This window comes from Eschrichtius robustus, chromosome 3 (assembly GCF_028021215.1).
Source record: "Eschrichtius robustus isolate mEscRob2 chromosome 3, mEscRob2.pri, whole genome shotgun sequence".
Lineage (NCBI taxonomy): Eukaryota > Metazoa > Chordata > Mammalia > Artiodactyla > Eschrichtiidae > Eschrichtius > Eschrichtius robustus.
In genome coordinates this window covers 160999598-161025714 of record NC_090826.1, presented here as the reverse complement: position 1 = coordinate 161025714, position 26117 = coordinate 160999598, and the positions used below count along the sequence as shown (strand labels likewise).

The following is a 26117-nucleotide window of genomic DNA, read 5'->3' as shown; positions in this document are numbered from 1 at the left end:
GTGAATATGAATCCAGATCACAGGTTCTAGAGTTTGATGGACCCAGTTCAAACTCTGCCTCCTCATTTCTTCCCCTGCCCTCCTTCCCCCTGTGTGACTCCTTGTCTCACCCTTCCAAGACTCGGCTTCCTTGGGCTTGTTGTTCTGACTGAGAAAGCAGGGTGTCTCAAGCTTCTTGCATAAAATATCTAATCTTTTACAAAGCATTAGCTTTGTAAAATGCAAAAAAAAGAATTATTAGAATTTTTTTTTTTTTTTAATTTAAAGATACAAAAAAAGAGCACACTGACCATGTACTTGGATATTGCGGCAATTTAAAATGATAAAAACGTTTCCAAACACTCTAACCTTTGGATCTATCTTGCCACAGAGTAGTAACCTACAGCCCACCATGGACCACACTTACTATAGCACTGTTGTAGGAAAACAAGGCACAGTGCTTGGCACGTGCTAAACATTCACCTATGCATCCTTTACATCTCTCTTTTTATATTCTAAGAGTTCTTCAATTAAAACCACAAAGCATCCCTGTGGAGAACTGATCATGCTTCCTTGGATTTATGTTGACAGTAGAGAAATCTCTCTCAAACCAACATGACAGAGATGGACCCCTCTTTCTCTTTCCACTTCCAACCATCCCTTAGCCAAAGGAAAAAGCAGGGATTGTTAAAAAGACAATAGAAGGGACATCTGCTGCTTTATTTACTCAGGATCCTGACAACCTTCCCCTAGTAAGAGCACCTCCCCTTGCTTAGTACAACTCTCTTCCCTTACTCTTGAGGTTCTGCCAAGGCTGCCAGCCACAGCACCCAAACGGGTGTGTGTGTGCACATGAGTCAGCTTTGAAATTTGAACTGAAGGTTCTGAATTGGAAGTGGAGGAGCCAGGACGTCACATTCTTACAGTTTGAAATCAAGGGCATCGCCTTTATGTTTAGTTCAGATTGAAGGACGTGGCTCCATGCTGTGGAAGAACCTGAAAGAATGAGCCAACATTCAGAGAGAAGTCGAGCCCTGCGACGGACAGAACATAACTGCACAATGGTGCCGCCTGGAGTCCCTGGCCCAAGAAACCCCGAGGCCCCAGTCGCACCTGGGTTTTACATGGTCTGGTTATCAAACTAATAACTCCCCCTTTTGGGGTTTCTATTACCTCAACCAAAGAGTCCTGACTCATACTGGTAATCTGAGAGGTCAAACCACTAAGAATGCACTTACCAATAGTTATCAGGTGGAAGCTAAAGGCTCTGGAATGGAAGCCTTAATCACCCCTCCCCAAGGAAAGCACCCATCATAATCGGATAACCTGGTGACTTCTCTCTTATACTCTTTCTCACTTTCAAAAAGATACAAACGCTATAGCTCAAGTTGCTATCTCTCGAGGTCATAAGGTCAAATCATCCCATCTAGATCACAAAAGTAGGTCATAGCATGATACCTATTTTATGGACCTCCCTTAGATTTCTGCTCTGAGAAGTGCTTTGAAGTACATACCATTAAAAACGTTATTTATGTAAAAGGGGAAATACACATTTTAAAGGTAGCCCTGCTGATATAAGCTGGAGCCTAATATGTAATATCATACAGTAATCTGCCCACATGTATGTAAATGGTAGTCTTGTGAGAGGGATTTAAATTCTATAGCTTTTTAAAGATGTTGGGACACGGCAAAAACAAATATGTGAAGGAACTTCCACTTTTTAATAAAAGCCTCTCTTTCCTCTTGGGTAAAAAAGGAGTGAACTAAAGGAGAATGATAGCTGTATTACAACGTGTTAAATGACTAAGGCAAATGATGAGCCAAAGGACACTGCTTCTTAGGAAAAGCATAAGCCAAGACTACAATTCACTGACAGGTATTTATATCAGTGTATAAGGGAGCAGCTAATACTAATCTCTATTATAAATTTACGTTACAGGTTTTCTTGGTTGTCTTTTAGAAACAATCGCATTAATCCATTTCCCTACTAATTCACATAGAACTACAGCCTGATGGATAACTGTATAGGCTTTGCAAGCAAATTGCTGGGTTTCAAATACATACCAGCTGTGTGACCTTAGACGAATCGTTTTGCTTCTTTGTGCCTAGTTGCATCAAATGTAAAACAAGGAAATAATAGTCTGCATCTTACAGGGCTATTGGGAGGGATAAATGAAAAGCACTCAGCTCAGTTCCCAGAGCACAGGAGAGGTTCAGTAAATGATGGCCCCTTGCCTTTAGCTCCTACCTCTATTATTATTTTTTAAAAAGCTACTTCATGTGGCACGGTACCAGGCAGATCCTAAGATGAATATATTCTTAACCTCAGAGACTGATACTTGTATGTATTTAACTTACTCTCATGTATGCATGTGTACCTCCCAAATGCCATTTTCCCCTCTGGAATTTCCCATGAAACTTCCTTCATTTCCATTTTCCGATATCCAAATGCTACCAAGGATGACTAAGAAATTACCTGTCCCTCTGTCCCTGTAATACTTTATCTGGAATCTCCCTTCTGGATCTTATCATTTATCTTACCAACTCTTTGTGTATTTTTTTTCTTCCCCACTAGCCTATAAGCTTCTGAAGGGCAGCATCTGAAGCTATTTTATATTTATATCTCCCATCATCCCTAGCACAGTGTCTTGTAACAGGAAACGTTCCATGCAGAGTGAGCAAATACATGAACAGGTATCTTTAAATGTCCTTCGAAGTTTGTTATTGAAAAGAAAGAAGTTGTTTGACTACTACTAGCAAAGACATAACTGGGAAGGGAGTAGCCTTGCTTTTGTTTTCATGTATACTGGGCTATGTATGCTTAATGATCATGTTTATTAGGCACTGGTTTCAAACACTGTCAGAGGGGCCATCTTTTAATTACAGAGACCTCTAATTTAAAATCCTGTGTGTGTGTGTGTGTGTGTGTGTGTGTGTGTGTATGTGTGTGTGTGTCTGAGGTTTTCAAGTGAGCATATTTAGGGGAGAGGCATACTACACTTTACCAACCCTACTTGAATTGTTAGAATGGTTATCATTTGATTTGGCTATGCTTAAACATGTATGTGCATACTAAGTTAAAAATGAAAGAAAAATTACAGAATCATAACATAGTATAATATGTACAAGAAAAATTCCCAACAAAAATTTTCAATCTTATCTCCATGCCATATTTTTTACCCTGATATACCTGATAATACATATATATGTATATATGTATATATTTGTTTATTTATATATCAATACTGGGCTTTGAACAAATAGTCGTAAACCTGCAATATATTAACCATTCATATGATAATGACTTATTGAGCTCCAACTCTTTGCAAAGGGCTGAGGTAGGTGCTCTGAAAAATGTAATATTAATAAGGCCTCTCCTCCCACTTGAGGAATAATGCATTATAGAAGGGAAGACTAGCAGGTACATAAAAACCTCAGAATATGAATTTATTTTTTTCAGATTTTCATTTTTCCTGTTTTGAGGAATTTGTTCAGTAGTAAGAAGTGCCTTCAGCTCTAAGTAGGAAGGATGATTCAGGGGGAAACATGCTCCCTCTGGCATGGGTCATCAGGGAGGACTACAGTGGAAAAATCAGGATTTCAGGGAGACCTGGAAAAGAAGGTAAGATTACAATAGGGCTAGAGAAGCTCAAAGGGGTATTCCGGGTGTAGAGAACAGTAAAAGGGGAGAACAGTCCAAAAGTTGAAGGAGGGTTGCATCTGCTTAAATCACATGCTGGAAATCAGCGTGTGAGAGGATGAAACTGGTAGCAATGAAATAAAACCAGAAGGTTGGGAGCCTGTCAGGCAACCTTAAATGCTGAGTGGTCTGGACCTTCTACAATAGCATGGCACCAAGGAAGGTTTTGAGAGCAGGTAACAGAGTCAAGACAGTGCTTATGGATATCCACTTAGCAGTGGTTGGCACAAGAGATTGGAAGGATGTTAGGAGAGTATTTTCATAACCCTTATGAGAAGCTGGCAGAGCCTAAATTATGACGAATGTAAATGGTGGGTAGGAAGGACATTTCTATGAAATCTCTTTGAGCTTCAAACTAAGGAAACATTTTAAACACAGGATACTCCAAGCAATTTAAATACCTAATGTCCAGAAACAGGAATTTAATAATGCATTGTCTTAAATCATTGTTAGAATCATTGACTATCAGAGCTGGAAGGAAACTTGATGATCTAGTCTAACCTAATTTTATAGGTAAGTATGTGGGTTCAAAGAATTAAGTAATTTGTCAAAAGTTGCAAAGGTAGTGAATGCCTGTTAGAAGATACTATAACTCAGTTTCCTTAACCCTAGGATACCTACCAACTGCCACACCCATACCCTTAGTAAAGTGTGTGGTTTTAATTGTTACTTCACCAAAAGCATACTTTGAATCACTCTTTATTCTTTTCTTACACACTGAAGGTCCCATTTCAGTCTCCTTAGCTATTCTTCCACTGTACTTGAAAACATGGTCCTCTCCACGTGCTTTCACCCACTCCTTCGGCTACAATATCTTTACGTAAAAGCATCCAGCTCTAAACCTCTAGTCCTGATCTTTCTCCTCACGCTAGATCTACCCTGGACATCTCCATCGGAGTTCCGAAATAAAACATAGTCTTTCCTCTGCTGCTCCTTTTACATTCCCTAGTTGACTTAATGGATCATCCAGTTAACACAGGCTAGAAACTCTGGAATCACCTTTAATTGTAGGCTCTCTTATCACTACCTTAAATGCCTCCTGAAGATGCTATTTCCTTTCCATTTTACTGGCTCAGTCACAGCTGAGGACCACTACTGTACTTATATCCTAATTGGAGTCTCTGCCAATCATCTTTTCCAGAACCAATCTGTTTTCACAGTGCCTTTCAATTACCTTCTTTAAATACACATTGGATCCTATCATAGTTCAAGCTCTCTTGACTTCTTACTTGAGTTAAACAGACTCACAACTGAGGAACTGTAAACGTTTTCCATAAAGGGCCAGATAATAAATATTTTAGGCTTTGAGGACCATACTCAATTCTGCCAAGGCAGTGCTATACATAATACATAAAGGATAATCATGGCTGTGTCCAGTAAAGTTTTACTTATGGATGTATAATTTTTATGTGTCACAAAACATTGTTTTTCTTTCCCCCCCCCCCAACCCTTTAAAACTATAGAAAACGTTGATAGCTCATGGACCATAAAAAAACAGATGATGTGCCAGATTTGGCCTATGGGCTGTAGCTGCCACCTCTGTCCTAACTGGCCTTCTTGTCTCCTACAACAACTCTCCAAGTTCACTCTCCACACAGCTGTCTGAGTCAGGATCCCAACCCAAAAAGTTGATCATGTCGGCAGCCCTGATTAAAGTACATCAAGAGTAACTCCAGAATATGGCCCACAAGACCCCTCCTCTGGTTCCTCTCCCCTTTCCAGGTTTATCTCTTGCCAAACACCTAATGTGACTGTAGAGTTTATATTCCCTCCCATCTTTATGTCTTTGCATATATTGTTCCCTCTACCTGGGCTATTCACCCCACCTTTCTCCACTTTGAGGACTCCTATTCATGAACTCAGAAAGCTTTCCCTATCACCTTCAGCTGCAATGCAGAATGAGCCAGTTCTCCTTTATATGTGCTCCTGTGGTAATCTTCACTTCTCTATTTACACTGTTATCACACTCTACTATAATTGCGTATATAGATCTGGCTCCTTAGTAGAGTGTGAACAACCTAAGGGTAGGAACTGAGTTTTTTTTTTCTCTCTGTGTCCAGGGCCATCCAATATACTTAAAAGATAGTAGGTGCTCAATAAATACTTGTTAAATAAGTGAATGTTATATTTACTAATTGGGTCCTTCAATAAATGAATTTCTATTTTCCACTTTTAAGTCCAATTAGACAATAAAGAGAAATTCCAAAAAAGCGGCAGGCTATTTTTCTTTCAGATTGGCCTATGGATTTCTACTCCAGTTTTAATTGTCTTTGCCCTAGAAGATTTGAATCCTTATTTTATCATTACTTTATATCATCTTTTTCATATTTAATTTTAAACTCTGTTTAGAATATGCCACTCAAAATATTTAAATTAAGACTAAATGAAGCACTACCTGTGTGGGATTTATTTATTTCAGCTGGTTTACACTGAAAAAGAAAGACGTGAAGTTTCCCAGCCACACACTTGAGTATATGAATCAATGAAGAGTGGTGAGGGGAAGCAAACTCTAAAAAACCCCAAATTATATATCAGAAATATTTAGCCCAACAACCAAGTCACATTTTCAGTGCAAAAGAGAGATATACACGGTTCCTTCCATTTTTTATTGTCAACTTTAAATTTATGAATGTGGATTTTATAAAACATCAATATAGACTAAGTGTAAAATGCTTACAAAAGAGTACTACATTTAGAAAATAGGTAATTAAGTTTTATTTTCTATAAGACTAAGTTAAATTTTGGTAGACTTGTAAATAAAGCTCAATAGGAAAAGCTTTCTATGGAACCAAGCAAAACCGTTTTTCTTAAGAACAAAGGAATTAGTTACCACCAGTCCATTTTCAGCAGTTGCTGCATCTTAATATGCTTTACTTGCAAGAAATGGATCTTGTCAGACAGTACAAATTGATACTGCACAGGAAAGCTCTCTATGGACTTTGACTTCAGAAATTAACTCTCTGAATAAGACAGAATGGCAAAGGGGACAAAACCAGCATTAATATTTATTTATTGAAGCTCAGCCACACTGAGACATTAAAAGCTGTCCTATTTCTGTGGGTTAGTGGCACTTAGCACACAAATTGTTGGTTCTCAATAGAAGTCTGACAGAGAAGAAGAACTATTAACTATCATGATCAAGCTAAATTCCAAAACTTCTAAGATTAAATAACCATAGGAACTATGTTAACATTACATTCTCAGTTCTACAATGACAATACTCTAAATGGGCATTAAAATAATGGTTATTATTCTGCAGTATTAAGCAATTTTTTCTCATAAAAGTGTTTCATCTCTTGGGATTTTTCCAGATATCACACATGTATAAATGATTTGTTTTCTTTCTTTCTTTTTTTCCTTTCTCTCTTTCTCCTTCTTTCTTCTCTTTTTTCTTTCATTGTTTAAAAAGGAAGTTGGCAAACCATTTGGAATATTATCATAACAAAATGTTTTTAACCAAGTTTGATTTTAACAGAACTAGAGGCATCTTAACACTAACCCAAAACTTTGGGAGGTTCACCAACCTCTAGAATATTTTTTTTCTCCAAATACAGGCTGTTCAAGTGGTGCTTTTCTCCATCTGTTATCATACCGTGCTCAGAATTACATTGTCATATTTAATGTAAAAGGGATCAGTCCCCTTTCATAGTTTAAATTCAACATATTACTATGATTAGAAGACCAGTGTTTTTCTAATTTATGAATAAACCAAATTTTATAAACTTACATGTGTATTTAGACAAAGTTCTCTCTAAAAACTGAGAAACTCTAAGAACTGAACAAACCCAAAGCCTTGATCTGAAAACTGAAAAATTGTACTAAAACTCAAAGGGAAAAAGAAACCCATTTATATGGTAATGTGACTTACCTACAATTTCAGTTTAAATTTTTCTCTGTGTATATTTATGTATGTGTATGTGTGTTTTCAATACAGCAAATTGACCAATGTTTACTACCTAAAATGTCTTACTGTAATTTAGGGCTGAGCTACATGTTTACTAAAGTTTTATGACAATGATAATCACATCACAATATCTCATGATGGAAGCAATGTAATCTGAAACCACGATAGTATAAGCATGCTTATAGTAATGGTTTAAACATGAACAGTGCTAATCAATTTCTTCTCTAAATTTTACACCTCCTTAGGACTCAGGTTGCTTATTTTGTATCAGTTCCATCTCAGTTTGCATCTTAGAATGTCTTTTACTTTGTCTCTTTCACCACTGACAGTATCTGATTATTTTCCTAAATATATTCCTCAGATACTTCAGTTCAACATTTTTATTAGACACAGAATTAACAGGAGAGGTAGTGTAGTGGTAGAAGAAATATGTCATTTTGCTTATATTGATAGAGAATCACCTAAATATTTGAGCACTGTAGATGAAAGGTTTTGTAATATATCAGTAATTCCCTGCCACACTTACCATTCACATGTCTGGGTGTTTTGCTTACCACATCCCCACTTTTCTTAATATGCCTAAAAACTGTGTGTGAATTGAATGACTAAGACTTAACTCTAACAACTGTTTGGAAGCCTGTGGCAAAAATCAGTGGAATGAAATTGGTGCTATGGTGCATAATGGGATTAGGCAGTACCTGGTGAGGTGCAGTTGGTGCTCAGATTTGCCCAGCAGTTCTGTCAGTTTCAGGCACTCCTCTCCGGCCCGGGTTGCCTTCTGCTGCTCCTGTTCCAAGTGCTGCTTGCTTTCACTCAGTTCTAAACTCAATTTCTCTATTTCCTTAGGTAGAGAGAAGAGGGAAAAAAGCATCCTATAAAATATATGCACTTGAATTCAAAATTATCTCATTTTTATTTTTGCCATGAATTTTAATGTGATGAAAAATTATTAGAAAATTTAGGCTAGCTTCCATTTTATGACAAAGGGAATTAACACAGCCAAAACTGCACATTAGTGAGGATTTTTCAGATCGTAAGATTCAGTCTAATTTTAAAAATGAAATGATTAAATGAGAATAGTCAAAATGGATAATCTGCACTTTGAATCTAAGGCTCAGTCCCTTTAAAAAATAATACGAACTTAAAAAGTCACTATTTTTAAAATACAACATTTCTGTTTGTGAGATTAGATCAGACATGTGCAGTGATTTACATCAAATATGAGACTCTTTTTTTTAAAAGATACATTTACGGTTTCATTTGGATGTTTTGAAAACCAAATTAGATCGTAAAATAATTTAAGATATCTTTTAGAAAAATGTGAGGTGTAAAAGAAGGCATCATTATGATGCACAATATTATTTGGAAAAAAATAATTTTGGAAAAAAATAATTTAGGAAAAAAATAAAGCATGAGAACCTTCAAGCGTTTTGAATGTATGACATTTCTGAGCTAAAATAATATTGCATTATAATTGCATTTTAAAAAGGCAACAAAAGCACTCTAAGGTTAATAAACATCTAAAATATATGAAAATTTATGATAGTTTATTCTTTGGTCTCAGTATGAAATTATCCTTTTTTTACTGAAACTCAAATATTTCAAAGCAAAAATATGTTACATAGAACATAGTTTAAATAACTTATACATTAAAGTACAAATATTTATTTATTATGGAACATCCATAATTTAAAAAAAAAAGAAAATAGAAGAGATAAATATTCAGACTACTAAAACAAGAAAAACAAAAAAGGGGAAAGTAAAGGGTTGAAACGTTTTCAAATTCAGCAGAAAGCAAGAAGCAATTTTAATACACAAAAACGCAATCCACTCTTGGAAAACAAAACCATGTCTAAGTAGAGTTTTAAACTTGGTATTTAAGTACATTCTAATTTCCTCATGTCATTACTCAATATTCTGAACAATCTACAACTATATTTAATATATCAGGCAGGATAAACTAAATAATTTATTTTTCTACATTTATTACACTACAAATATTCAGTTTATCCCCATCAAAACTGTACATTACCAACAATATAATAAAACAACTTACTATAAGTTATTTATTTTAAAAAAACCTAAGTAATAATGAGTATATTGCTTTCATTCAGAGTAGATTTTCTATATCTTTCAGATTAGGATACTAAGTGAAACTGGTTTGTTTAAAATATTTTTAACCGTTAAAGTTATATCAATATATTTCCATTCATAACTAAACATAATTAAAGAGATGGAAAAATATAATAGAAAAGTCTCCTAAGTTTTGTCTAACATTTATGAAATTAACAAAAAAGCAAAGAAATATAGAATTGGAATTATACATTAATTTTAAAATTTAAAAAATTCATTAATTAATTTTTTTACAAGTGCTATATGTAAGAATCTATACTAAATATTATGGTGGACTCAGAGAGTTTCCATCTCTACACTCAGGACTTAACAATTCAGTTGAGTAAATGAGACATAAACACACAAAAAGACTATCAAAATACAAAGCATATAAAAAACAACAAATGAGACTTAGAGAAAATCTGTGCTTCAGTAGGCCAGATTAGGGATACACTAGCATGGGCAAGAAAAGTGGGAGAGAAGGTAAGGCCATATAAACTCATGGAATGATAGATTAGACCAATTATGAAACATCTTGAATTCTAGATTTATAAAGCTGTATTTTTCTTATAGAGAATGAGGAAAAAATGGTTTAAACAGGTATGCAATATGAGAGCAGAGCTTCAAAAAACTGGATCAATGTGTATGATCATTAAAGATAGTAGAGACTGGCAGTAGGGAGACCACAAAAAGACAGGTGCAATACTCCAAACATGAGAAGTAGAGACACTTAAAACAGAAGTATAAAGAGAACATGATGAGTATATGTAAATATCAATAAAAGGAGAGCTATCAGGAGACAACAAAGAATTTTGAATTGAGAGGATACAAAAAAATGACAGAAATAGAAAATGTATAAAATTCCAAACTTTCTTCAAAAGAAAAGGTGCAAGGACTTCCCTGGTGGTGCAGTGGTTAGGAGTCCGCCTGCAAATGTAGGGGACACAGGTTCGAGCCCTGGTCCAGGGGGATCCCACATGCTGTGGAGCAACTAAGCCCGTGCGCCACAACTCCTGAGCCTGCGCTCTAGAGCCCACAAGCCACAACTACTGAGCCCGCGTGCCACAACTACTGAAGCCAGAGCGTCTAGAGCCTGTGCTCCGCAACAACAGAAGCTACCGCAATGAGAAGCCCGCGCACTGCAACAAAGAGTAGCCCCCGCTCTCTGCAATTAGAGAAAGCCCGCGCACAGCAACGAAGATCCAATGCAGCCAAAAATAAAATAAATTTAATTAATTAAAATAAAAAAGAAAATGTGCAACAATTTTTATAAGTACTTTCCAACAACAACGTATGTAACCTTACATTGGTAATTAGGTTTTAAGTATAAAGCATCTGCTTTCTTAATCTCATGTTAATAAAAAGTCAGAGGCCACACTGAAAGTCAGTCAAACAGAGAGATAAATAACATGGGCCCAGAAGTCAACACAAATCAGGGTTTCAGACACAGCTCTGGCACTTTGCAGCTCTGTGACCTTGGACAAGTGACACAACTCTTACCAGTTTCTTCAGTCTAAAATGAGAGTGATAACTCTAGCAAGCTCCTAAAAGTACTGTGAAGATAAAATGAGATGAATGAGATGATGAGTACTTAGCAGAGTGCCTAGCATATAGTAAGAGCTGAAAAAAAGACAGCTAGTATCGTTACTACTGATTTTTCTCTGTCTTTCAAGAAGAGCAAAAATATAAGTAGAAGAAAAAGACCTGCCTAAGGATATATAGTTATCACTGTGGACTAAAGAGTTCTTGATTTAGTTCAATGAAATTTCCGGATAAAGTCCTATTTTGGAGAAAACTGAATAAAACTTTATTATAATTTCAAAATGCAAAAAGCATTTTTGCTAGGAAGATGGAAAATTACTGCCTGCTTCTGATCATCTGTGCCAGAGAAACAGCTTATTGGTGCAGATAATCAAAATCAACAAATAATCTAACCAGCTGGACCAGGGCTCAACACTTACTCCCTGAGTCAGGAAAATCTGCCATGGCACCAACTCCAACAGTTAGAAGAGGAATCTCTTGCCAGAAATGCCATACTCCCACTGGCAGGGTAACCCTTTGCCTCACCCAACTAGGTCAAGGCTGCTTCCTTGGCTGTATGTAGTGGCTCAGGGATTAAAGACCAACAACAGTCGTAGGCCAATTGTACACTACTCTCATAGTACACTATTAACCTGCAATGTACAATGCAGTTTGATATGGCCATCTTTTGGCTAACCAGGCAAAGACGAGTCCAGATAGCTTTACACTGTACCAGAAGATACACTTCAAGTCATGAATGTAACCACAGGAATAACTAAAAGTAGAAACTGTTAAAAGTGGCTACCTCAGGAGAATAGTACCAAGGATGGGATGTGGAGAAAGGGAGACTCATTACTGTTCATTTATAATCTGTAAGGTACCAAATTTTCTTATTAATCATGGTAAACTATATTATAATTATTTATTAGATTTTCTTATCAAAGTAATGTACCTAATTTAAGTCAAATAGTACACCCATCTCCAAGCCTAATCCTCAATGGCACACAGTATCCACCCCTGATATTTATCTTCATACTTTTAAATAACAGACTTATAATGCTATCCCTTGATTTTGCTACATTAGACATCATCTACTGACTTCCTATATTAAAAAAGGTAGTGATTTAGCTCTCTTATACCACCCAATATACCTACGGCACCCTCCCATATAACAATTTTGGTTAAATCATTAGTCAGTAGTTCATTTACATTATAATGATTTTAGAAATATTATTCACTACTGAGACAAGCATTATTCTGCTTAAATTAATTTTCTTGTAAAACATTTTATTTTTTATGTAGAATTAATTGCTTGCTTTTTAATAGTTATTTTTCTAGGTAAGTAACATTTTTCCCCAAATGTTCAAACAGGTCACTCAAATACCCATCAATAAAATTTTTTCAAATAATGAAACATATCAGATAAATCATCAGTTCCGTTAAATTATTTTCCTAGATATATCCTTCTTGGTGACATGTCTGGCCTGGTTGATCTCTGTCTTGGGTTAGGCCTTACCCATGCTCCTATTAGAGTTTCCTATTTTCTGGGTTTTAAGTCATCCTGTTTTACAGTTTACTACCTTTTTTGGTTGAAGTACATTCTCCAGGTAACTTTCACAAGAAAGGTTACATGAATAATACATTTTCAAAAAGTATCTGTGTGCCTGAAAATGCTGTTATTCTATGCATATACTTGATAATTTGGCTAGGTATGAATATCTATGCTGACACCAATTTTCATTCAGGATTTTTAAGGGATTACTCCACTGTCATCAAGATTGTAATATAATTTAAAAGCCCTATGCCATTCTGATTCCTAATACTTGGCCTATGATTTGCCTTTTTGTTTCTGAAAGCTTTTATAATAATTTTTTCCCTGGAATTTTGAAATTTTACATGTTAGACTTTGGGATGGGCCTTTTTTCATGCATTGTGCTGGGTTTTCAGTAGGCCCTTTTCAATCTGGAGGTTTGTCTTCTTTAGTTTGAAGAAGTTTTCTTGTACTATTATTTTAAAATATTTTGATGCTATATATTTTAATAATTCCTCTCCTTGGAACCCCTGGACATTGGTTTTTGGCTCTGTTGAATTGATCATCTAATTTTCTTATATATTCTCTCTATTTGTTTTCTGATTCTAACTTCTGAGATAGTCCCTTGACTTCATGTTCCAAAAATTCTATTGAATTTAAGAAAAAAATGTTAGCACAGTTTTCATTTCCATGAGCTATTTCTTTTTTTCATTGTTTTTATATAGCATGCTATTTTTATCTTATTAATATAATATTGTATGTCTCCATTAAAATATTAAAGTATTTTAAGTGTTCTCCTCTGCTAATACTGCCTCAGTTTCCTTTTTTGCTATTTACGTGTTTTAGACACTCTATTATATAAGAGGCTTTCTTCAAATACATAGTGATACTTGGCAGTCTTTTCATAATTGAGAATGAAGTACTTAAGAAAAGTTTGGATGAAATGATTTTTGGGTAATGTAATAGTTTAGATTATTCTTCAGCAAATATTCACTTCTATCACCCTTCCACTGGGATTGGAATACGCTATCTCTCCCCAGTGACTTTGGGCTTAGCCATCTGATTTCACTTGGCCAATGGAATTTTCATGTCCATAACGAAAGCAGAAGTCATAAATATATTTATGTGGTTTGACTTTGTTTTTATATTCTGGTGATTCTCCATGAGAAAAGCATGCCCTGGATAGCTGCTGCCCCTTTTGCCTGGACCACACAATAGATACATGTGGATCAGAACCAAACCCAAACCACAGCTAAGACAACCCACAACCCACAACCTGAAGCAGAGCCACCCAGTCAAATGCAGCACAACAGATCAATCATATTCTAGCTGACCTGAAGACTGATGAACATGAGCATAAATGATTGCTATTGTAAGCCATGAGTTTCTTCAATATAAAATAATTGACAAACCACTCTTAAGGAACAAGGAGTGCTACAACTGTATATCATCTTAGAATTTATGTCATTTTTGAATCAACTGCATGAAGCATATAGGGCAGGTATCCTTGTTTATACAAGTAAGAAACTGAGGGTCAAAAACATTGAATGATTGTCCAAAGAAGTAAATCTAAGTCTTGAACCAGATGTACTGACATTGCTCCTCCATACCATACCATAAATTAGACAATAGCTTTTAATCTTTTTCTTTTCTTCTCTTTTTAACCAAGATCCATAGTAACAAATCCATTTTACATCACAATTTAGAAACATGCACACTCTCCCACATATATGTATAAATGTAACTATCATTTCATAAAACAATATTAATCCTCATTATATGTGAAGCACTCAGACATTTCCTATTCCTTCTTATTTTATTCCACGTTTAAAAAAAAAAAAAAACTTTTGGTTTCACCCCATAAAATCGATTTCATGATGCTACAATTTAAAAAGCAGGGAAGGAGTCAAGATGGTGGAGGAGTAGGAGGCGGAGGAGTTCACCTCTCCCCACAGATGCATCTACAAATGGACAATTCTCACACAGCACTGGCTGAACACTAGCAGAGGACCTCAGACACCTAAAAGGACAAGAAAGACCCCTGTGTAACTGGGTAGGACAAAAGAAGAGGAGAGGAAGAGGGACAGCTCCCTGGGGGGGACCTGAAGGAGAGGAGAGGGTCCCGCATCTGGGGAAGCCCCCTCACTGGCGGGGAGATCAGTTGGGACAGAGGGGAGCATCGGGGGCTATTAGAGGAGAGCACAGCAACTGGTCAGTGGCAGGCAGGACAGAGTGAGACCTACACAGATGGTCCGTACCCCAGCCTGAGATGTGTGTCCGCTGGTGCAGACAGGGCCTGGAAGCTGGAATGTGGGGTTTGGAAAGCAAACCCGGGAAGAGGACTGCTGTAGGCTGCGAGGAGACAGCCTGAGGGAACCGGAGTGAGGCAATCCGCAACTGGAATGCTTGTGGAGGAAACCCTGATGGCCATAGAAGCGAAGCACCATTGTTGAGTGACACGCAAGGGGCGGGGCCGCCACTGCAGCCTCTCTCCCCACGCACCGGCCCCTGCCTCCATGGGCACTAGGAAGGGCTCCCACCCACGGTCACCTGCGACACGAAGCACCCTGTCCCCCCTCGAGGTCATCTCTCTTGTGCATGTGGCCACAGGCTCCCCCACGCATCCGTCCCCACCAGAGCTCCCCCGACCCAAGAGGCTGCAGCCTTCTCCTCTGCTCCCCATCCCCACCACAGCGGCCACTCTCAAGACCCTGGCCACTGCCGCCTCTGCTGCCCCTCCTCGCCGGGGCAGACTCGTGTGCTCCAGGACAGCCTCGGGAGCAGACCTCTATGGGGCTGGAACCACAGCCAGGCCCCAGGGGCCGTGCAACTAAGGAAGAAAAGCTGAAATCTCTCCTCCCTGCTGCGCAAACCATGAATTGACACCGCCCCCACTGGCTTTGTAAACTCAGTGCCTACAGAACATCTGAACGGACATCCAGTGCTCCTGCAGCCATGACGGGTCTAGCTTTAGCAGCTGTAAACTTTGCGGGCACAAACACATGGGGGTTGGGCCAGGCCAGAGTCCGAGCTGCTCCCATTGCATCCACAGCGGGTCCAGATTCATGATTACTGCAGTCCTGGGACCTGACTTCAGTGGATCTACGCTGGTGGCCTGGTGAAAACAACGTCTGAGAGACACCAGGGCCAATTGCCGGCATACCCACAGTTAAGGCGGGGCCGAGAGCAGTGTCAACAACAGTGTAATCTGAGAGATCGCAAAACGGGTGAAAGGCGACACAACAGAGCACAGCCACAGGTGAACAGGTCCAGAGAAGGAATACTCAGTGGCTTCCCTCCCAGTGAGAGTGCTCCAATCCTGCCCACCTCACACCGCAGATCAGAAACACAGCTAAGAAACAGATCTGGGGGCCTCTAGTCCAACAACTAGGGAGCAGACCCCACGCCTGACAGGTCAGTGACAACCACAGAGCAAAGGGGAGGCCCTGCTCAATATCCAGTGCAAGCTCTGGTCACCACAACATCAGTCATACCTCCTGTAAAGGGGATAATGGCCAGCATACACTGGAAAGAGGTGGCAGATATGTATACTAAAAATAATCCTCACAACAAAAAAGCTACTATACACCAATAAAATGGACAACCTAGAAGAAATGGACAAATTCCTAGAAAAGTACAACCTTCCAAGACTGAACAAGGAAGAAACAGAAAATATGAACAGACCAATCACAACTACTGAAATTGAAACTGTGATAAAAAACTTCCAACGAACAAAAGTCCAGGACTAGATGGCTTCACAGGCAAATTCTGTCAAACATTTAGAGAAAAGTTAACACTTATCCTTCTCAAACTATTCCAAAAAATTGCAGAGGAATGAACACTCCCAAGCTCATTCTACAAGGCCACCATCACCCTGATATTAAAAGTAGACAAGATATCACGGAAGAAGAAAATTACAGGCCAATACCACTGCTGCACATAGACGTAAACGTCCTCAACAAAATACTAGCAAACCAAATCCAACAACACATTAAAAGGATCATACACCATGATCAAGTGGGATTTATCCCAGGGATGCAAGGATTCTTCAATATATGTAAATAAATCAATGTAATACACCACATTAACAAACTGAAGAATAAAAACCATATGATCATCTCAATAGATGCAGAAAAAGCTCTTGACAAAATTCGGCACACATTTATGATAAAAATTCTCCAGAAAGTGAGCACAGAGGGAACCTACTTAGACATTATAAAGGCCATATATGACAAACCCACAGCAAATATCATTCTCAATGGTGAAAAACTGAAAGCATTTCCCCTAAGATCAGGAACAAGACAAGGATGTCCACTCTCACCACTTTCATTCAACATAGTTTTGGAAGTCCTAGCCATGGCAATCAGTGAAGAAAAAGAAATAAAAGGAATCCCAATTGAAAAAGAAGAAGTAAAACTGTCAGTGTTTGCAGATGACATGATACTATACATAGAAAATCCTAAAGATGCTACCAGAAAACTACTAGAGCTCGTCAATGAATTTGGTAAGGTTGCAGGATACAAAATGAATACAGAGAAATCTCTTGCATTTCTATACACTAACAATGAAAGATCAGAAAGAGAAATTAAGGAAACAATCCCATTTACCATCACATCAAAAAGAATAAAATAGCTAGGAATAAACCTACTTAAGGAGGCAAAAGACTCAGAAAACTATAAGATACTGATGAACGAACTCAAAGATGACACAAACAGATGGAGAGCTATACCATGTTCTTGGACTGGGAGAATCAACATTGTCAAAATGACTATACTACCCAAAGTAATCTACAGATTCAATGCAATCCCTATCAAATTACCAATAGCATTTTTCACAAAAGTAGAACAAAAAACTTTACAATTTGTATGGAAACACAAAAGACCCTGAATAGCCAAAGCAATCTTGAGAAAGAAAAATGGAACTGGAGGAATCAGGCTCCTTGACTTCAGACTACACTACAAAGCTACAGTCATCAAAACAGTATGGTACTGGCACAAAAACAGAAATATAGATCAATGGAACAGGACAGAAAGCCCAGAGATAAACTCACACACCTATGGTCACCTAATCTATGACAAAGGAGCCAAGAATATACAATGGAGAAAAGACAGTCTCTTCAATAAGTGGTGCTGGTAAAACTTGACAACTACATGTAAAAGAATGAAATTAAAACACTACCTAGCACCATACACAAAAATAAACTCTAAGTGAATTAAAGACCTAAATGTAAGACTGGATACTATAAAACTCTTAGAGGAAATCATAGGCAGAACACTCTCTGATATAAATCACAGAAAGATCTTTTTGGATCCACCTCCAAGAGTAATGAAAATAAAAACAAAAATAAAGCAATGGGACCTAATTAAACTTAAAAGCTTTTGCACAGCAAAGGAAACCATAAAAAAGATGAAAAGACAGCCCACAGAATGGGAGAAAATATTTGCAAATGAAGTGACTGACAAGAGATTAATCTCCAAAATATGCAAACAGCTCAAGCAGCTCAATATCAATAATAATAATAATAATAATAAAGCCAAACAACCCAATCAAAATATGGGCGGAAGGTCTAAATAGACATTTCTCGTAAGAAGACATACAGATGGCTAAAAAGCACATGAAAAGATGCTCAAGATCACAAATTATTAGAGAAATGCAAATCAAAACTACAATGAGGTATTACCTCACACTGGTCAGAATAGCCATCATCAAAAAATCTACAAACAATAAATGCTGGAGAGGGTCAGGAGAAAAGGGAACCCTCATGCACTGTTGGTGGGAATGTAAATTGGTACAGCCACTATGGAGAACAGTATGGAGGTTCCTTAAAAAAATAAAAATAGAGCTACCAAATGATCTAGCAATCCCATTCCTGGGCATATATCCAGAGAAAACTGTAAATTCAAAAGGATACATGCACCCTAATGTTCACTGCAGCACTATTTACAATAGCCAGGACATGGAAGCAACCTAAATGTCCATTGACAGAGGAATGGATAAAGAAGATGCAGTATATATATATATATATATATATATATATATATATATATATATATATACACAATGGAATATTACTCAGCCATAAAAAAGAATGAAATAACGCCATCTGTAGTGACATGGATGGACCTAGAGACTGTCATACTGAATGAAGTAAGTCAGACAGACAAATATCATGATATTGCTTATATGTGGAATCTAAAAAAAGGGTACAAATGAACTTATCTACAAAACAAAAATACAGTTACAGATGTAGAAAACAAACTTATGCTTACCAGGGGTTAAGCAGGGGAGGGACAAACTGGGAGATTGGGATTGACATCTACACACTACTATATATAAAATAGATAACTAATAAGGACCTACTGTAGAGCCCAAGAAACTCTACTCAACACTCTGTAATGTCCTATATGGGAAAAGAATCTAAAAAAGAGTGGATATATGCATACATGTAACTGATTCACTTTGCTGTACACCTGAAACTAACACAACATTGTAAATCAACTATACTCTAATAAAAATTAAAAAAAAAAAAAGAGAGTCACAGATGTAGAAAACAGACTAATGGTTACCAAGGTGGAAGGGGGGAGCGATAAATTGGGAGATTGGGATTGACATATATACACTACTATATATAAAATAGGTAACTAATAAGAACCTACTGTATAGCACAGAGAACTCTACTCAGTACACTGTAATGTCCTATATGGGAAAAGAATCTTACTGGATATGTGTATAGGTATAACTGATTCACTTTGCTGTACAGCAGAAACTAACACAACATTGTAAATCAATTATACCCCAATAAAAATTAATTTAAAAATATAAAAAATAAAAGTAGGGTATATTTCTGATTATAAACTATATATATATATATACTTTTTTTTTTACATCTTTTTAAATAGGATTTATTTTTTTGAGAAGTTTCAGGTTTACAAAACAATTGAGCAGAAAGTTCAGAAATTTCCCATAAATCCATCTCTCCCTCCCACATAAAGTTTCCCGTTATTAACATTTTGCTTTAGTGTGATACATTTATTACAATTGACGAAGCAATATTGATACATTATTATTAACTAAAGCCCATAGTTTCTATGAAGGTTCACTTTTTGTATTTCTTTGACTTTTGACAAATGCATACTGCCATGTATCCATCATTACAGTATTATATAGAATAGTTTCAGTGCCCTACAAATCATCTGTGCTTCAACCCTTCTTCCTTTCCCTTAACCCCCTGGCAACCACTGGTCTTTTACTGTCTCTATAGTTTTGCCTTTTTCCAGAACGTCATATAGTTGGAATCATACTGTAACATAGTCTTTTCAGACTGCCTTCTTTCATTTGGCAATACACATTTAAGTTTTCTCTGTGTCTTTTTGTATCTTGATAGCTCTTTTCTTTTTATCTCTGAATAATATTTTATTGTATGGATGTAATACAGTTTGTTTAACCATTTACCTACATCTTGGTAGCTTCCAATTTTAAGGCAATAATAAATAAATCTCCTGTAAACGATCTGTATATAGGTGTTTGTGTGGACATAAGTTTACAACTTATTTGGATGAATACCTAGGACTACAGTTCCCAGTTTGTATGGTAAGACTACGTTTAGCTCTATAAGAAATTGCCAAACTGTTTTCTAAAGTGGTTGTACCGTTTTGCATTCCCACCACTAGTGGGTGAGAGTTCCTATTGCTCTACAATCTGGCTAGCATTTGATGTTCTTACTGCTTTGGATTTTATCAGAAATGTATTTTGCAATTTTTTTCTCCAGTCTGCGATTTGTCTTTCATTCTCTTGATAGTGTCATTTGCAGAGTAAAAGAAAAACTGTATATTTTATATAAATTAAATAGAATGAAATAAAGAATTTCATTAAGAGAAGTTCTGTTATATACTTCTCCTGATTTCCTGAGGAAAAAAATCTTAAGAAATGAATGCAAAACCCATTTAAAAAATTTTATGTCATCTTAATCCTGAAGGATAACCTTACTTGGAAAGAAAAGGTAGCATATAGGAACTATTTTAATCCAATGGTAGTGATTTATCCCTGCTACTAAACATTATGTGACTTAAAAATCATTTAATAATCATTAATAGAGGATAATTTATTTGTATACATAAGGAGAAAATGAGGAGAAAAGAAGAAAATACTACAGAACAGTAGGAAGACTGGAACCCTTCCTTGCACAGTGAGAAAGAAGAACCTGTGGTTTTGAAGCTGAGAAAATTTGACAATATGAATGTATCACTCAGAACCCAATGGATGAATTCATAGAATATATTTAGAAAAGTAAAGTGGCATATGATATTGAAAAACAAAACATAACAGTCTATCACTTGGGAGATAAACAATAGTTTCTATCAAGTTCTGTGTGGGTAAAAAATATGTACTCATTAGAAATTGAGTATTTACCCCCTGACACTTTTATTACCTCCTAGATATTGAGAATGATTTTATCAGAACATTAATAAGGTTTTGTCTGGAGCTACACTAGCTACCTGTGGCTATTTAAATTTCATTAAAATAGAGAATGTCGTTGCTCAGTTGCGTTAATCACAAAAGTGCTCAACAGCCGCATATGGATCATGGCTGCCATATCAGACAGTGCAGGTGTAAAATATCTCATCATCACAGAAAATTCTACTTGATAACACTGGTCTAGAATATAGCCAAATTTATTTCTAAGACTCACTCTCCAAACTAGACTCTTGGAAAACCAGCCTAGGTAAATAAAAAGATATTATTAGTAGTAAGAAAGTCATTTTAGAAATGGACAAAATGGCTGTCCTCTTTACTGTAGTAGATGTAGAAGTGTAAGCAGCTCCTTCGCCCCTTTTCTGTTTGTTCATTCCTGTTTTCCTCCAGTCTTGATCATAAAGACGAGATTACCAGGCAACATTTAATCTAGTTCCTGATTTCTGCTTTACTGAATGTACACAATGCCTTGCCTAATCTATTGATTCCTTTCCTGGATTAGAAGGAGTAAGAATGAAGAATTAAGTAGTTAAAGAATGATTGACTCTCTACCCCTAGCTTCCCTTTAGTAAATTTGCAGGTGGACCCCACAGGTGCAGTTGGACCATGTGGGCAAGACAGCCTCCAACTGCAGGTGGATCACGTGAGCAAAACAGCATCCCAAGGAAGATCAGGAGAAGTCAGCAGGTCTGCATGCAATGGAAAGATGATGAAGAATCTGACCTCCTGCCTTAATGATTACGATTGTTTCCCCTTTTTCCCTTTAAATATTGTCATGGCTGAGCAGAATCTTCAGAGTTGGTCTCTAGACACAAGTCTACCTTCTCCCCAGATTGCTATCTTTTCTGAATGAAGCACCTTTCCTTTCTATTGACACTTGCCCCTCGATTATTGGCTTTTGAGTGGCAAGCAGCCAAACTTGAGTTTGGTAACAGAAGGTTGCTGTTATCATGGTTATCATTGTTGAGGGCACACAGCATTGATTTAATATATTTTTACTTCAGGCCTAACAGTAACACTGATACCAGCTATCATTTTTGAGTGCTTACCATGTGTCAGGCACTGTATTAGCATTCTGTACTTTTAAATTTTGTATTTTTAATATCATTTTGTGTTCATGACAATCTTGTAAAAGTAAATATCCTATCCTCGTTTTACAGATGAGAAAACAGACACAGACATTTAGTGACTTATACAAAATTACATGGTGGCAGAGATGAGATTCAAAATGGGATTAGTCTGATTTCAAGTCTTATAATCTTTTCACTATACGGTATATTGTCTCCCTACACAAACCTTCTGGATGTAACAGAAGATGAAGAAAAAAATGACACAATGTGCTTTCTAAAACCTCTTGGCCTGCAATTTGGCATGGGTAGAAGACACAGACAGACACTGGGAGAAGATTAACTCAGATGGCTGGGATCAAACGTCACACTAGCAAACACAAGGCTCTCAATTTGCAAAGCGCTGGCCAAGATTCACTTTGAAGAAGCATTTCCCCATGAGACTTTAGGGGTAGCCTTGAGGAAGTGGAGTTTGGATGCGCTTAGCCTCAGGCCCCAAAGTTTACATCACAAAGATTCCACACAGCATGAAAGTCAACGTGGCACTTGATCTTTTAGCCTCCCCAATACAGTATGTAACATTTTGGTGAAACTTTTCACTTTTTGGTTACTAAATCAAGTCTTACTCTAAGCAAATATTCTTTAAATAATTTTAATAAAAGGTTTTTTTTCTTTCCATAATGATAAGAGAAATGGCATCAACTGATCACATACTCAGAAGCACTTCCTTAGAGCTAAAGTAGCTCTCAAAACAAGTTTTCAAAACAGATGACATGGGTCTATGGCAGAAAAAGAAGTGCCTTTCTAAAAGTATGTATCTAAAGAAGAGAAGAATTTAAGACACCTGATACAAAGCTGATTCTGTTACATTGTGACAATACAGCAGCCTTTTTGGTTAAACCAAGCTTACACTGCTGTTCTGTCATGCCAGAAAATTCATGGGCAAAAATAAGAATCATTGCAGCTCTGTGGTCAGTATACAAAAAAGAGCTGAGGTGATAGCACTACTTTTTTGGGCTGGTTTAATAAATGCTTTATGCTTGCTAGGAGTAGAGAAAGGGCTTGCTTTGCACTCTCATCACAGACAAAATATCAGGCCACTCATAAAGTCTATAATTATTTTTCTTTAAAATACTGAGGTGTTGGACTTCCCTGCTGGTGCAGTGGTTAAGAATCCGCCTGCCAATGCAGGGGACATGGGTTCGAGCCCTGGTCCGGGAAGATCCCACATGCCACGTAGCAACTAAGCCTGTGCACCACAACTACTGAGCCTGTACTCTAGAGCCCATGAGCCACAACTACTGAGCCTGCGCACCACAACTACTGAAGCCCGAGCACCTAGGACCCGTGTTCTGCAACAAGAGAAGCCACCACAATGAGAAGCCCACACACCACAATGAAGAGTAGCCCCTGCGCGCCGTAACTAGAGAAAGCCCACGTGCAGCAACGAAGACCCAATGCAGCCAAAAATAAATAAATAAAATAAATAAATTTATAAAAAAAAAACACTGAGGTTTTTTTTTTGTCCCCAATTCTACTATGTTCTTTCAGTGTTCTAAAATGGTGCAACATTAACAACATTCAAATCATCATATGCTTACACATTCACACTGTAAACACCATGGAGAGAGAGATCTTGGCCTTTTATGTCTGCTGATGTTAAGAGTTTAGGTATTGTTGGAAATGCAAAGGAGAATAAAGATGATTCTGGATGAGGTAAAATGTGAAATAAGATGTAACTGTTGGAAAGCCATAAAAAAGAGGTGATAAATTTTTGAAATGATGCGTTGCAAAAAAGTTGTTAGGTTGCTATGAACATGACTAAGAGCTAGTTGTGGGTCACAGATCAAAATGGATAAAAAAGACCCCACACTGTGGGTAAAAAGAAGTGAAGTTAAAGAACCCAAAGTTGAAGTAAATGGAAGATTCTTAAATTTATAAAGGAAGATGGAAGATTCTTTAAATTTATATAAATCTGCTAATTGCTGACCATACCACATGGTCAGCATCTATCAATGATGTGGAGTTAAAATGGTCTAAGAATAAATTCTGCATTGGTTCAATACCAGAAAATGTATCAAGAGCTGCACTAAAAATGATAGCCATCTATCATGATGATAAGAAAGAATCCACCACTTCAGAGGTATACCTGCCACCTACCCAGGTTGAATTCTTCATCTTCTACCTGGAAGCTCCCCTGTTTCTGCTCTATAGTTTGATGTCAAGGGCCCTCAGTGGATGCAATCTCACATTGCCCTGCTGTGTGGTACATTTCATCCTTGTCTTCATTCATTATGATCACAGAATCAGATGGCTGAGAGTTAACATTACTGCAACAGGAATATATGATGGAGTTGCAATGTCTAGCAGCAAGAAAGAAACGGAAGAAGTGTAAGTGACTCTGAATACCATTCAACTCAGTAAGTGGACATCTTGGAATGAATATGAAGAGTGAGACATGAATCTATTGAGCGCTTCATCAGTCAAAGTGCATGTGTACCTCTCACAGTATGAGCATCCCACCACACTAAGTATAATTTCATAGAACATATATCTCATACACATGAGCTCTCAAACACAAGCTAACTTGTTTATATCTGGTCCCTGTCTGAATAAACAGTAATCTGTCCCAACCATAAAAGTAAAATGATATGAATTAAAGTTTTTGAGGGAATTCCCTGGTGGTCCAGTGGTTAGGACGCCGCACTCTCACTGCTGAGGGCCCAGGTTCAATCCCTGGTCAGGGAACTAAGATCCCGCAAGACCTACTGCTGCAGCCAAAAAAAAAAAAAAGTTTTTGAGAAACAGTATGAATGTCTCCAATGTAGTAGGAATATATGGCTCAACACATATAAAATCAATACATACAAATCCATGTAGACTATGTAAATTATGAGTGATTTAAAAGATTTTAGAAAGTAATTTTGACCTTTACTTTTCCAGTTAAATTTAGAGCATAACCCCCTCCTGAAATGTCATGACACTATAGTGAAATATGCTGAGTTTATTTTAGTAGTAGAATTTATTTCAATGGGCTCACAGATAATTTTAGTTCTTTATTTATAAACATTCTAGAGGTTGAATGGGTCAGTTGTACTTTACTATATTTAATAGGAGGAATTAATTGCTTTTGCTATCATTAGTGAAGACCTTGGGATTTGTCCCTACAAACATCAAGGGTCTGCTGTAACTTCAAAGACTTGAAAACAGCTTCTGAACACTGTCTCCTACCCTCCCCCAACTCCCAGTTGCAAGTTAACTGAATCAGTAATACCTGACTACTGGACAACTACAAAGTTTAATGCATCTGTAAGTAAAAACTTCCTAGGAATGGTTGCTTGATTGCTTACAAACCCACCTAACTGAATTATCATCCAAGAGAATATTTCTATGTTTTATTCACAGCAGTACCATGAGAGCTGTGTTAGTGGAGTTAATAAACTCAAAGCACGTTAGATCTTTGGCAGTTTCTTGTTTTACAAAGCTGGTAATCCTATGGCATCTATTCTACTGCACGTATCTTAAAATGTTGCATGGGGACATTTAAACAGTCTTGTAATGTTTTTTGTGGAGAGAATATAACTAAAAAGACTAATGCAGGTCTAAATTCCTGTGTACTTATGAAGGAAATGCTTTAATATGCTGTAACCACCCATGTTATAACTTTTAAAACAAAGAAAGACTCAAAAAATAACTGTTTGGCTTCTTATTTTCTAGAAGGAAATTTATGTCACCAATGTACGTAACATTCCAATTTAATAAAAGGAGAAACCATTTTACATTTAAAATGTTAAAATATAAAACTGACTTTATGGGAATGTAAATTGGTGC

General features: G+C 37.0%; 1 protein-coding gene and 1 non-coding gene across 11 annotated transcripts in view; one reads left to right on the top strand and one right to left on the bottom strand.

The window, feature by feature from the left end:
* SDCCAG8 (SHH signaling and ciliogenesis regulator SDCCAG8) overlaps positions 1 to 26117 on the bottom strand; it is a 282699-nt gene that overhangs the window by 117758 nt on the left and 138824 nt on the right. For 9 of the 10 annotated variants that reach the window (XM_068541682.1, XM_068541678.1, XM_068541681.1 and 6 more), the window contains one exon: positions 8282 to 8424. In XM_068541682.1, coding sequence (XP_068397783.1) covers positions 8282 to 8424 — 143 coding nt within the window. Of the gene's footprint in view, positions 1 to 925; positions 976 to 8281; positions 8425 to 26117 lie in introns of those variants that run through there. The other variant, XM_068541688.1, reaches the window with a different exon arrangement.
* On the top strand, positions 24962 to 25034 carry TRNAE-CUC (transfer RNA glutamic acid (anticodon CUC)). The gene has a single exon. It is a non-coding gene; the product is annotated as a tRNA-Glu (tRNA).